The 15,324-nt window shown below is 35.8% G+C and overlaps 1 protein-coding gene across 1 annotated transcript in view; it reads right to left on the reverse strand.

Moving 5' to 3' along the window:
- Positions 1–15,324, reverse strand: part of HMGCLL1 (3-hydroxy-3-methylglutaryl-CoA lyase like 1) — a 281,965-nt gene that overhangs the window by 199,762 nt on the left and 66,879 nt on the right. The window contains exons 2-3 of the mRNA XM_069070749.1: positions 11,311–11,388; positions 10,756–10,863 (exon numbers count right to left, since the gene is read on the reverse strand). Coding sequence (XP_068926850.1) covers positions 10,756–10,863; positions 11,311–11,388 — 186 coding nt within the window. The remainder of the gene's footprint in view (positions 1–10,755; positions 10,864–11,310; positions 11,389–15,324) is intronic.

Here is a 15,324-nt window from a genome sequence, read left to right on the forward strand (position 1 = left end):
TACTGTTTACCACCACATGTTTATCTAGGTCTGCTATAGTCTCAGGTTACTTGAAGAACTCAAATAAATCTTCAAATAATAGAGAGCTACAAAGGATAATGAATATAGTAAATAACTAAATAGAACATGCAAAAAGTGACTCTAATAGTCTGGAAGGAATGCTGAAAATAATATGATGGAATGTAAAGGGATAAAGGCCTGCATGATATAGTGAGCATGCTCCGTATTTAAAAAGGCATGAGAGACAAAAAAGCCTTGAGTGCAAGTCCCACCTTTGATACATATGTATATGTGACCCCAAGCCAAACAATTAACCTCTCTTATTAAAACTCTTAAGGCTATGAGTTCCAGAACAGGTGAAGGATTATCACTGGTAGAGCCCCTCACCAGCAGTTTCCTCCAATAAAATTTGCACCAATAAAATCACAAATCTGATCTTTAAAAAAAAATCCTAAAATTGGATTCAAAAATCCAACTATAGAAATACACAATGGAAAATACAAGGATAGAAAGCAGTGGCTAAAGAATGTTATTTTAGGGGTGGCTAGGTGGCGCAGTGAATAGAGTACTGGCCCTGGAGTCAGGAGGACCTGGGTTCAGATCCAGCCTCAGACACCTAATACAAAAAAGAGCCGAGTGACCTTGGGCAAGTCACTTAACCCCAACTGCCCACCAAAAAGCAAAATAAATAAATAAATAAATAAAAATGATAATTTTATTTTAGTTGTCTTTCAGTACAGCACTTGAAATGGAAGGCAGTGTATCCTAGTGGTTAGAGAAATGGATCTGTTGGGGTTTTTTTGGGGGGGGGTTGGTCTTTATTAATTTATTTACCTTTTTTTTCACAAGATTCAATTCTACAATTCCTTGAGTTTCAAATTTTCTCTCCCTCCCTCCCCTCCCCGCCCCATGACGGCATACAATCAAATATAGGATCTGCAAATACTTTCACATTAGACATTAGTCAGATTATAAAGACAGATTGGTATCAGATGAAATGAAAAATGGTAAAAAGGAAACAAAATCAAACAAGAAAAAGAAAAAGATCAGGTGGTTTGCTTCAATCTGGATTCAAACTCAGTTCTTTCTAGTTCTTTCTCTGGATGTAGACATCTCTCTCCATCATGAGTCTTTGGGATTGACTTATATCACTGCATTGCTGAGAAGAGTCCAGTCTATCAAAGTTGGTCATCACACATACGTTGTGTCTGTAATTGTGTACAAATTTCTCCTACCTCTACTCTTCTCACTCAGCATCAGTTCGTATAAGCCTCCCCAGGTAAATGTGAAGTCCATCTGCTCCTTGTTTCTTATAGTACAATAGTATTCCATTACATGCACATACCATAACTTGTTCAGCAATTCCCCAATTGATGGGCACCCCCTTGATTTCTAATTCTTTGCCACCACAAAAAGAGCTGCTATAAATATTTTTGTACATATGGGTCTTCCTCCCACTTCTATGGTCTCTTTGGGATATAACACTAGAAGTGGTATTGCTAGGTCAAAGGGTATGAAATTATTTATAGCCCTTTGGGCATAATTCCAGATTGCTCTCCAGAAAGGTTGGATCAGTTCACAACTCCACCAACAATGCATTAGTGTTCCAATTTACCCACATCCTCTCCAGCATTTGTCATTTTCATGTTTTGTCATCTTAGCCAATCTGACTGGTGAGATGTAGCATCTCAGAGTTGTTTTGATTTGCATTTCTCTAATCAATAGTGATTTATAGCAATTTTTTTCATATGCTTATAGATATCTTTAATTTCTTCTTCTGAAAACTGCCTGTTCATATCCTTTGCCCATTTATCAATTGGGGAATGACTTGTATTCTTATAGATTTGGCTCAGTTCTCTGTATATTTTAGAAATGGGTCTTTTATCGGAGACATAGGTTGTAAAAATTCTTTCCAAATTTCCCACCTCCCTCTTAATCTTGGTTACACTGGCTTTGTTTGTAAGAAGCTTTTCAATTTAATGTAATCAAAATTATCCATTTTGCATTTTATAATGCTCTCTAATTCTTGTTTGGTCATAAAGTCTTCCCCTCTCCACAAATCTGACAGTTAAACTATTCCTTGCTTTCCCAAATTGCTTACAGTATCAACCTTTATACCCAGATTACACACCCATTTAGACTTGATTTTGGTATATGGTGTTAGATAATGGTCTATGCCCAGTTTCTGCCATACTATATTCCAGTTTTCCCAGCAGTTTTTGTCAAATAGTTAGTTCTTATCCCAAGTTGTTATCTTTGGGTTTATCAAGCAATAGATTACTATAGTCATTGTCTGCTGAGTCTCGTGTGCCCAATCTATTCCACTGATACACTACTCTATTCCTCAGCCAGTACCAAGTAGCTTTGATGACAGCTGCTTTATAATATAGATTAAAATCTGGTATAGCTAGTCCACTTTTCCTAGCATTTCTTTTCATTAATTCTCTTGATATTCTGGACCAATGTTCTTCCAAATGAATTTTGTTACTCTTTTTTCTAGCTCCATAGAGTAGTTTTTTTTTTTTTTTGGTAAATTGATTGGTATGGCACTAAACGTGTAATTTAATTTAGGTAGAATTGTAGTTTTTTATTATATTAGGTTGACCCAGCCATGAGCAATTGATATTTTTCCAATTAGTTAGATTTGACTTTATTTGTGTGAAAAATGTTTCGTAGTTGTGATTATATAGGTCCTGGGTTTGTTTTGGCAGGTAGATTCCAAATATTTTATAATGTCTACAGCAACTATGAATGGGATTTCTCTTTCTATCTCTTGCTGTTTAATTTCATTATAAATATACAGGAATACCGAATATTTATGTGGATTTATTTTATATCCTGCAACTTTGCCAAATTTATTTATTGTCTCAAACAGTTTTTTACTTGATTCTCTAGGATTCTCTAAGTATAACATTGGATTTGTTGTTGAAAAAATCTCAGTCAGTAGAGCCACAATGGCGAAGGGAAAGCTGGGACTCACTTGAGATCTCCCACAAACTCCTTCAAATACCTCTAAAAAGTGAATCTGAACAAATTCTAGAGCAGCAGTCCACAAAAAAAGACAGAGTGTGGCAGATTTCTAGCCCAAGAAAACCTGGAAGGTTGACAGGAAGGACTGGGCCGGGAGAGAAGTCAGTCTAGCACACAGGCTGCATCAGGGCAGTCTTAACCATAGCAAAGACAGAGCAGATCCCAGTGAACTGAATCGCAGGCAGCTGTGGTGATTTCCAGACCTCTCATCACAGGTGGTGTTGTCAGAACTGGGTGAGAAAAGAGCAAAATACTGTGGCAGCAGCATCAGCTACTCCTGGGGCTATAAGACAATGTTTGAAAGTCACCTATTTAAACTTCTAGGAGCTAAGATGGTGGAGTAAGCAGTAAGTCACTCTGACTCTCCCTTGTTGACCTTAAAAAACCCAGAGAATATTGCACCAGGAAAGTCCTGGAATAGCAGAGCTAGCAGAAAGATGGGGTCCAGCACTCTTTTAGCTCAGGGGGTTAAGGTGATTAACAGGAAAAATCACTCTCATTGTAGCTGAAGGGGACCAGTACAGGATGGGAAGCATCCCAGCAAGCCAGCAGCAAGCCCCACCTCAGTGGACTATGGTGGAGGAGCAGGCAAGCACCAATGCCAGGCACACATCACCTCCAGCTCAGTACCAGGTAAATTACCGGACCACTACCACATCCAACTGCCAGCACTTGAGGCCCCAACACAGAAAACCAGTAACCCCTAGTCCCCAGCAGAAGAAGTCAGGAATGGTGCCCTCTAGGCCCCAGAAGCAGAGATCAAATTTAAAAGCCAGAATAAAAGGCAAACATGGGCAAGAAGAATAAGAATTAAAAAATTAATGGCCATAGATAAATATCTTGGTGACAGGGAATGTCAAAACACAAATTCAAGAGAAGACAACATGGTCAGTATATCCACATCTGAAACCTCAATGGAGAATATGAACTAATCTCAAGCCAAAAAAGAAGGATTTTAAAAGTCAAGTAATAGAGGTAAAAGAAAAATTTTAAAATACTATGAAAAAAATTGAAACAAAGTACACTGAAAAAAAGAACTTAAAAAGTAGAATTGGTTGGCAGCTAGATAATGCAGTGACTATAGCACCAGCCCTGGATTCAGGAAGACCTGAGTTCAAATCTGGCCTCAAAAACAACACTTATTAGCTGTGTGACCTTGGGCAAGTCACTTAACCCAAACTGCCCTGCCTTCCCCCCTCCAAAAAGAAAAAAAAAGTATAATTGGACAAATGGAAAAGGAAGTACAAAAGCTACTGAAGAAAACAATTCATTAAAAATTAGAATTGGGCAAGTGGAACCTAACAACTCTTTGAGACATTAAGAATCAGTCAAATAAAATTGAGAGAATGAAAAAATAGAAGAAAATGCAAAATAACTCATTGGTAAAAACAACTGACCTGGAAAACAGATCCAGGAGAGATAATTTAAGAATTATTGTTCTACTTGAGAACCACAATTTAAAAAAAAGAGCCTGGACAGAATCCTTCAAGAAATCATCAAGACGGCATGCAGAGGTGCACAGGGTGGCATTCAGAGGTGGATGACGTGGCAGCAAGTTGATCCACCAACTGCAGGGGCCATTCCCAGGCCTATAACTACAGGACTGGGGATCTGTTGGAGCTGGGTAAGAGAGAAATGCAGGACCCATAGCCGTGGCAACAGCTACTCTTAGGGCTATCAACCCACAGACTGGACATTTAAAAAGCACCTACCTGAACTTCCAGGGACCAGGATGGTGGCGTGAACCCCGGCTGCTGTTCTAATAACCCCCTCTGACACTAAAAACACAGGGATTATTGCCCCACAGTAAAATTAAAATTCTTAAACAGTGAAGGCTTGGGAGTCCTAGAGGAAAGGTATGGCTAAGGTCTTTCTCAAAATGGGTAAAAACGCATTGCAAAGACAAAGACTCTAGAATCCTATTATTGTGAGTGTGAAGAACCAAATTCAGGAGACAGCATTGACTCTACACCCACAGCTGAAGTCTCACCAGGGAATATGAACTGGTCTCAAGCCCAGAAAGCATTCTTGGAAGAGCTCATGAAGGACTTTAAAAAACAAATTAGAGAGGTAGAAGAAAAATTGACCAACTCTTCTAAAAATAAATTGCGAGAATAGAAAAACATTTTAATGAAGAAAGTTGCTCCTTAAAAGAAAAATGTGTGAAATGGAAAAAGAGGCTCAAAAATCTAACTGGAGAAAATAAATCCCTAAAAATGAAACCTGAACATATAGAAAAGGAGCTTCAAAAACTGAGTAAAATAATTCACTAAAACTTAGAATCAACCAATCGAAGCTAATGACTCTATGAGATACCAAGAAAGAGTCAAACAAAACCTCAAGAGTGAAAAATTAGAAAAAGAGATAAACTATCTCAATGGCAAAGTAGCTGACCTAGAGAACAGATCCAGGAGAGATGATCTAAGAATTATTGGTCTATCATAAAATCATGATGAAAAAAAGAGTCTGGACAACATCTTCCAAGAACTCATCAAGGAAATAGATAGCAAAACTATACGACCTCAATCTCCTTCTCTCTGAATATGATAAAGCTAACCTCAAAATAAACAATAAAGAAATTACAGAGGTGAATAGAATCTTAGAGAAGATAGATATGGTAGACCTCTGGAGAAAACTGAATGGGGATAAAAAATAATATACCTTCTTCTCAGTGGTATATAGCACATACATAAAAATTGACCATGTACTAGGACATAAAAATCTCACAATTCAGTGCAGAAAGACAGAAATATTAAATGTATCCTTCTCAGATCATGATGCAATAAAAATTATATGTAATAAAGGGCCATGGAAGGATAGACTAAAAACTAACTGGAAACTAAATACTTTAATCCTAAAGAATGAGTGGGTCAAACAAGAAATTATAGAAACAATCAGTAACTTCATTCAAGAGAATGACAATAATGAGATAACATACCAAAATTTGTGGGATGCAGCAAAAGAAGTTCTTAGGAGACGTTTTATATCCCTGAATGCATACATGAATAAAATAGAGAATATGGAGTTCAATGAATTGGGCATGCAATTGAAAAAGCTAGAAAAAAGAACAAATGGAAAATCCCCAATTAAATGCTAAATTAGAAATAATGAAAACCAAAGGAGAGATTAATAAAAATTGAAATTAAGAAAACTATTGAATTAATAAATAAAACTAAGAGCTAGTTTTATGAAAAAATAAAATAAAATTCATAGACCTTTAGTCAATATGATTAAAAATAAAGAAAGAAGAAAAGAAAATAAAGAGAATCAAGAATCAAAAGGGGGAATCTACTCCCAATGAAGAGGAAATTAAAACAATAATTAGGAATTATTTTGCCAAATTGTATGCACATAAGTTTGAGAATCTTAGTGAAACGGAAGAATATTTTAAAAAATATATTAATTGCCCAGATTAACTGAAGAGGAAGTAAATTACCTAAATAATCCCATCTCAGAAAAAGAAACTGAACAAGCCATCAATGAACTTCCTAGGAAAAAATCTCCAGGGCCAGATGGATTTACTAGTGAATTCTACCAAACATTTAAAGAACAATTGTTTCCAATACTTTAAAAACTATTCAGGAAAATTGGAGAAGAAGCAGTCCTATCAAATTCTTTTTATAACACAAATATGGTATCGATACCTAAATTTGGAATAGAAAAAATTGAGAAAGAAATTTATAGACCAATTTCACTCATGAATATAGATGCAAAAATTTCAAATAAAATATTAGCAAAAAGACTACAGAAAATTATCACAAGAATTATACACTTTGATCAGTAGAATTTATTCCAGGAATGCAAGGGTGGTTCAGTATTAGGACAACTATCAGTATAATTGATCACATCAACAACAAAACCAGCAGAAACCATATGATTATCTCAATAGATGCAGAAAAGACTTCTGACAAAATGCAACACCCATTCCTATTAAAAACACTAGAAAGCATAGGAATAAGTGGAGTCTTTCTTAAAATAATAAGTAGCATCTATCTAAAACCATCAGCAAGTATTATATATAAGGCTGATAAGCTAGAAGCATATCCAATAAAGATCAGAGGTGAAACAAAGATGTCCACTACACCCCTCTTATTCAATTTCGTACTAGACATGTTAGCAGGAGCAATAAGAGAAGAAAAAGAAACTGAAGGAATCAAATTAGGCAAAGAAGAGAGTAAGCTATCACTCTTTGCACATGATATGATGATATACTTAGAGAATCCTAGAGAATCAAGTAAAAAACTATTTGAGACAATAAATAAATTTAGCATAGTTGAAGGATATAAAATAAACCCACATAAATCCTCAGCATTCCTATATATTTCTAACAAAATCCAACAGCAAGAGATAGAAAGAGAAATCCCATTTAAAGTTACTGTAGACATCATAAAATATTTGGGAATCTACCTGCCAAAACAAACCCAGGACCTATATGAACACAACTACAAAACACTTTTCACACAAATGAAGTCAGATCTAACTAAACGGAAAAAACATCAGTTTGTCATGGCTGGGTTGATCTAAAATAATAAAAATGACAATTTTACCTAAATTAAATTACATATTTAGTGCCATATCCATCAATTTACCAAAAAAATTACTTTATAGAGCTAGAAAAAGTAGTAACAAAATTCATTTGGAAAAACGAAAGGTCCAGAATATCAAGGCAATTAATAAAAAGAAATGCTAGGGAAGGGGGCCTAGCCATACCAGATTTTAACCTGTATTATAAAGCAGCAGTCATCAAAACTACTTGGTACTGGCTAGAAATAGAGTATTGGATCAATGGAATAGACTGGGTACAAAAGACTCAGCAGCCAATGACTATAGTAATCTACTGTTTGATAAACCCAAAGACCCCAGCTTCTGGAATAAGAATTCACTATTTGACAAAAACTGTTCTGAACACTGGAAAATAGTATGGCAGGAACTGGCACTGAACCAGTATTTTACACTGTATACCAAGATCAAGTCTAAATGGGTGCACATTCTAGGTATAAAGGCTGATACTGTAAGCAATCTGAGAGAGCAAGGAATAGTTTACCCGTCAGATTTATGGAGAAGGGAAGATTTTATGACCAAACAAAAGTTAGAGAGCATTATGAAATGCAAAGTGGATAATTTTGATTTCATTAAACTGAAAAGTTTTTGTACAAATAAAGTCAATGTAACCAAGATTAGGAGGGAAGTAGATAGTTGGGAAAGAATTTTTACAACCAGTGTCTCTGACAAAGGCCTCATTTCTAAAATATACAGAGAATTGAGTCAAATCTATGAGAATACAAGTCATTCCCCAATTGATAAGAGGTCAAATGATATGAACAGGCAGTTTTCAGAGGAAGAAATTAAAAATATTTATAAGTATATGAAAAATGCTCTAAATCACTACTGATTAGAGAAATACAAATCAAAAAAACTCCGAGTTACCACATCTCATCGGACAGATTGGCTAAGATGACAAGAAAGGAAAATGACAAATGCTGGAGAGGATGTGGAAAAATTGGAACACTAATGCGTTGTTCGTGGAGTTGTGAGCTGATTCAACCATTCTGGAGAGCAATCTGGAACTATGCCCAAAGGGATACAAATAAGTGCATACCCTTTGACCCAGCAAAACCACTTCTAGGGTTGTAAACCAAAGGTATCATAGAAGTGAGAAGAGGCCCCATATGTACACAAATATTTATAGCAGCTCTTTTTGTCGTGGCAAAGAATTGAAAATTGAGGGGATGCCCATCAATTGGAGCGTGGCTGAACAAGTTGTGGAATATGAATGTAATGGAATATACTATTGTGCTATAAGAAATGAAGAGCAGACAGGTTTCCTAGCAACCTGAAGAGACATATAAACTAATGTTGAGTGAGAAGAGCAGAACCAGGAGAAATGTGTACATAATTACAGAAACAACGTATGTATATGTGACAACTAACTTTGATAGACTGGACTCCTCTCAGTAATGCAAGGTTATAAGACAAGTCCAAAAGAGTCATGATGGAAAGAGATGTCCACACCCAGAGAAAGAACTACAGAGTTTGATTGCAGATTGAAGCAAACTACCTGCTTTCTTTCTTTTTCTTGTTTAGTTTTGTTTCCTCTTTCCCCTCATTCATTCTGTAGGTTATAATCCTTCATTACAACCTGACTAATGTTCAGTGTGAAAGTATCTGTAGATACTATATTTGATTACATGCTGCCATCGTCAGGGGGGAAGAAGGGGAAGAAAATTTAAACTCAAGGGATTGTGGAACTGAATTTTGTAAACTAAAAGTAAATAAATAAATTATTTTTTAAAGAAATCATCAAGGAAAACTTCCCTGAGATCCCAGAACCACAGGGTAAAATTGTGATTGAAAGAATCCACCCTTCACCTCCTGAAAGATATCCAAAATAGAAAATATCAAGGAACGTTATAGTCAAATTCCAGAATTATCAGATCAAGAAGAAAATACTGCAAGCAGCCAGAAAGAAACAAGTTTGATATCATAGAACCACAGTCAGGGTTATGCAGGACCTTGCAGCTTCTACATTAAAAGAATGGTGGGCTTGGAATATGATATTTCATAAGGCAAAGGAGCTTGGATTACAACCAAGGATCAGCTACCCAGCAAAACTGAGCAAAATCTTTCGAGTGAAGAGATGGACATTCAATGAAATAGGAGAATTCCATACTTTCCTAATGAAAAGACCAGAGCTCAATAGAAAATTTAATCTTAAAATGCAAGATGCAAAAGAGACATAAAAAGGTAAACAGGAAAAAGGAAAAACACATATTCAATAAAGAAAAACTATTTACATCCCTTCATGGGAAGATGATACAACTCTTGAGAGTTCTATCTTTATTACATCATATAGAAGAGTAATACATAGACAGAGGGGTGGGTTTAAGTTGATTTTGATGTGATAGTAAAAAAAGCTAATTAAGTGCTGAAAAAATATTGTAATGGGAGAAGAGAAAAGGAGAGGCAGGAAAGGGTAAATAATATCACATGAAGAGGCACAAAGACATATTACAGTAAAGGGAAAGAAGGGGTGGTGATGAGCATTGTTTGAAATTTACTCTCATCAAATTTGGCTGAAGGAAGGAATAGCATACTCAGGTATAGAAATCTAACTTGCCCTATAGACAAATGGAGGGGAAAGGGAAATTAAAAGGAAAGGGGACTGATAAAAGGGAGGGCAGATAGAGGGAGGAGGTGTTCAAAAGCAAAATTCTAGTGAGAAGGGAAAGGGAGAAAGGAGAAAGAAAGCATAAACAGGGAGGGGGATAAGATGGAAAGAAAGACAAATAATCATCATAGCTGTGAATGTGAAGGGGATAAACTCTCCCATAAAATGGAAGCAGATAGCAAAATGGATTAAAATTCATAATCCTATAATATGCTGTTTACAAAAAGACCTCAGTCAAAAATCTACCTCAGACACTTAATTATGTGTGGAACTACAGGAAAGCAATTGAACCTCTCTCCATCAGCATTTTCCTTATCTGTAAAGTTGGAATAGAATTTCCTCCAACACAGAGGTATTAGGTAACATCTGTAAGTTGTTTCACAAACCCTGAAGCACTTCTATGAATAAACACTTAATGACTTAGAAAGAAAATGAACATGAAAATACATGAATCATATTACTTTGCCATTCTGACCAGTTTTTTTTTCTGATTTCTTAATAATTATCTCACAAATTTGCATCAGAGATGTAATGACTGAATTCTCTATTTTACCTACCTGAGGTACCCATTTGGAAGATACAAAACTGGTTACTTCTATGACTGATAATCCTGTTTTGGAAAGTTGGTTGATAAACTCAATTTTGATATCTGTAGGTACAATGACCTAAAAAAGGGGGAAAAAAGGATTGCTGTATTAATATACTGAGAGACTTATAATTTGTAAGAGAAAAAATTTCACCCAAAGGCAACTGATTTACAAAATGAGACAACAGATGTAAAGGACTTTATCAATCTTAAAGCATTATACAAATGCTAGATCTTAATATTATTAAAGGAATTGTACAAATACTAAGAATATATATTTGTATATACTTATATCTGTACATGTCTTCCTCCAATAGAATATAATTCCCTGAGGACAAGAATAATTTCATTTTTGTCTTTTTTATTACCAGGACCTAACAGTATCTAGCATGTAGTATGCACTTATGAAATATTTATTGACTGATAAATGATGTTATTCATAAACTACTACTACTCTGGATAATTTTTTTTAAATATGAACATTTCAAGTAAATTTAACACAAATCTTGTGAATATATCCATTTACCTTTTCATTTTGTAAGCCATCCCTGGGTCCAACTTCTACTATTTTAACATACTCAGGAAATCCTGATAACTGTGTCGCCTGAAAAAAAAAAAGAAAAAAGCTAATCTTTAAATTGTAATTACTCACCTAAAATAGAAGAATCAGTGTAATTACAAAGGTTGGAGGATCATATAGTCTATTATAACTGAACAAGAAATGTCCTTATAGCAGATGCTAACAAGTGGTTTATTGTATTCGATTAAATAAATATTTATTTTTTGCCTGGTATTATTCAAGATGCCAGGATCAAAGGACATATAAAAATAATATCTGCCTTCAAGAAGCTTAATTTCTACTGGGAAGATAAAAAATATGCATAGATATACAAACAAAAAATAATCTGAGGAATAAGGGAGAATTAACTTCTTGGGGGCATCAGGAAAATATTCACAGAAAAGAAAGAAGTGAACTCAATGAACCTAGTGCTTAAGACCATGTCTGGCATAAAGTAGGTGCTTAATAAATGCTTCTCGACTTGGAAGAAGATAAGATTTCTGAGAGGGAACAATGGGGAAAGAATACATACCATAGTAGAAGAAAGAGTACACAACTGCTAGAGATCCAAGTGGAATGCAAAGATTTTTGTCATTCAATCATGTCTGACTCTTTGTGACCCCATTTAGGGTTTTTTTTTTTTGTCAATGATACTGGAGGCAAAGATACATTTCTTTCTCCAGCTCATTTTATGATGGGGAAACTGAGACAAACAGGGTTAAGTGACTTGTCCAGGGTCACAAAACTGTTAAGTATCTGAGGCAAGATTTGAACTCAAGATGATGAGTCTTCTTGACTCCAGGTCTGGTGTTTTTATCTACTGTGCCAGCCAGCTGCTCCATGCAGAGAATGGGAAATAGCTAGTTTCTGAAGGAAAACTAGGAAATAGTTTCTGAAGACTTCAATATTAATGTAGGAATATTGTATCTATCTCATTTTTAGAAAAGGTATCTAGAGTTGGATAAATATCCTGGTCCAATCCTAGGGACATGTGTTCTAGCCCCTTCCTGGGGGGAAGCAATGAACTCCCATGATCAATTCCCAGTGACTGCTGATGCTACCTAATGGTAGTGACTAAGAATATGTGATAGGAGCAATCTTTTGGGAAATAAACCCTACTTTCCCCCAATAAACATAAACTGTGCAATCACTTTATTTTTTGTATTCCTTTGGAAGATTTATCTTCCTTGAACTTTTTTTTTTTTGCTTTTTGGAGGGCAATTGGGCTTAAGTGACTTGCCCAAATTCACACAGTTAGTAATTGTGTTAAGTGCATGAGGCCAGATCTGAATTAAGGTCCTCCTGACTACAGGGCCAGTGCTCTACTCATTGCGCCACCTAGCCACCCCTCTTCCTTGAAACTTTTAAATGGGAGTGAAGCAAATGGGAGCTGGGATTTGCTTTTTACTACCCCCCACAACTGACATGCAGACTTAAGGCAGAAGCTCAAGTTTTGCATGGTCTATACCTGACCGTGTGAGTCAGACTAGAGTCTGTAGGCTTTTAGTTCCTAGGATTCCTTCTTCTGCCTTTCTATGTCATTTTCTGAGACAGGTCAGTAGCTAATGATCCCAATAAATGTATGCGACCTCCAGTTAAACAGGTCTACAACAGCTTAAGGAGTTACTTTGTTAATCATCTTGATTTTGAAAATTTCTGAATTCCTGAGTTGGTCACTAGCTACCCAGAAAGAGAAAGGAACACCAAAGGAAAGATGTTGCAATAATGTTATCCATGAGATGAAAGGGTCAAGAAATTTGCAAGTTTCAGCTTTCCTTAATAATACCTGTGAATTGCTCAACAGTACAGGTCTGAAGTGAATTATATAATATTCAGTAGTTCCACAAAGGGTCTTTACATTTTGGGGCAGAATAGTAATTGTAATACATTACGTAATACATCCTATATTAATTTATGTGAACCTTTGAGTCCTTTATATATTTTCTGTGATGAGGAAATAAAGTCATTATATATGAGATGTCCATATTTAACATCAGGTACTTTTGCAGGAGAGTGTCCCATCATCCAGTTGGAGAGAAATACTATCTATGGGCCACATTTAAGCTTTGTTTTAAAGATTTTGTCAGAACCTTACTTCAGGGTGGAGGTAAAGGCAAAGAGAGAAGTTGACCTCTTTGAGGGTCAACCCTCTCCCTAAATGAGCCTGGGTCTGTGTAAGTGCAGAATCCCTCAGGATTAGCCCCTGGGTTACAGGATACATTAAGGCTTTGAAAATGTGAGAACATTTCTATATGAAATATTTTCCTAATCATACTTCCCTTAAACATTAAACTTGAAACCAGATTGAAATTTGTTTGAGGACATGGACTCTGTTCTATATTTCCTTTCTATCCCCCATAGCACCCTGGAAAGCAACCAACAAATATCTGAGTGCCTGCTATTTGTAACGCACTCTTAGCAGCTGTGGGGAAAATAAAAGAAAAATGAGGATCCTCACCACTTATATCTGCTTTGAGAGACTTGAAGGTCTACAGAGAAAAAGTTTATTAACCATTAATGACAAAATTATTAAGCCTTTGATTATGGGTGCATTTTACCTCACACAATAGAAAGTAAAAATGGAAGGCAAATTAACACCTCATGGTGGAGGATGATGAGGAGAATAAAAGGGGAAAGAATCAAAGGATACATCAGATCATTTGAAAAACAATTATACACTATACCTCTGGAGGTAGCAGGATACACAAGCCTTGGAAGACACCTGGGCTAAATAAAGTTACTCAATCCCTAGGTGTCAGAGCAGAAGAATCTCAGGACCAAGCCATACATCCCCTTCCTTGACTGGAACCTGGGTTATTCCATACTCTTATCACTTGTCTACTTTTTCAGCATATGATCTTATAATATGGAACAATCCAGGATGTTTTATAAGCAAGTGTGTGGTCTCATTCATATGGATCTGACTATTCTACCTCTAATGTCAAGGGAAGGGAGGAACCAATTGTAGAGGTTGCATGGGTGGCAGAAGTTCCTGAAAGGGAAAGTCTAGATAGGAAGATCTCCAGAGAAAAGTCAAAGAAAGGACAATAGGCAGGAGGGGGAGATATCTCTAGAGCACAGATACCCTCAAAGCTGAAGCCAAACTACTTTGTGGAGTGAGGAAAGAATATCTTTAACATATTAATATTAATATTTTAATAATGCTAACCTTAATAATCTTAAATATCTTATTATTAATAATAATATATTAGTTATAGGGATGGTTTGTGAGCATTTAAAAAGAAAAGTGGTAATAAATGAGAGCCAACATGAGTTCATCAATAGCAGAACACGCCATACTATTTTTATTTCCTTTACTAATGATACTAGAATTGTTGACTGGGAAATGCTATGAATATACATAATTGACTGAAATTTCAGAAACAAATATGTCATATGTATAAAAGATCAAGTGCAAGGTTAGATAATAATGTACATAAATAGATTCAAATTGTTATATGATAGGTCAATTAACTGTAAGGTTTTCAACATACTATCTCAAGCCCTTGACTCTATGATCAGTGACTTGGATAAATGTATAGACAGGATATTTTTAAAATATTCATATAACACAGATCTGGAAGGGATAGCTAATAGACTCCATGATTTAATAAACTTAATACCATCACCTTGTTAGATAAAAGTGAATTTTGATTTTCAACACTGCTTCAATTCACCCTAATTTGCTTCTCCTTTCTGGAGAACTAGAGGATGGAACACTGATCTCCTCCCACAGCCTTCTTTTAAAAGAGGTCTCACAATCTTCCAGCTAACTCCATGTTGTATCGGCAGTTCTGTTTGCCTTCCACTCCACAGAACACCTTGGTGTGTCTTCGCCTCTTTTCATTTTCCTTTTCTGTGTTGTCTTCCCCTATTAGACTGGAAGCTACTCAAAGGAAGAGATCATCACTCTTATTTGTATTCTTAATGCTTAGTACAGTGCCTGAGGGAGAGTAGGCACTTAATAAATCTACAATGAAC

This window comes from Petaurus breviceps, unplaced genomic scaffold (assembly GCF_028583685.1).
Source record: "Petaurus breviceps papuanus isolate PSGF00001 unplaced genomic scaffold, PetGlider_PUasm1.0 90822, whole genome shotgun sequence".
Classification (NCBI taxonomy): domain Eukaryota; kingdom Metazoa; phylum Chordata; class Mammalia; order Diprotodontia; family Petauridae; genus Petaurus; species Petaurus breviceps.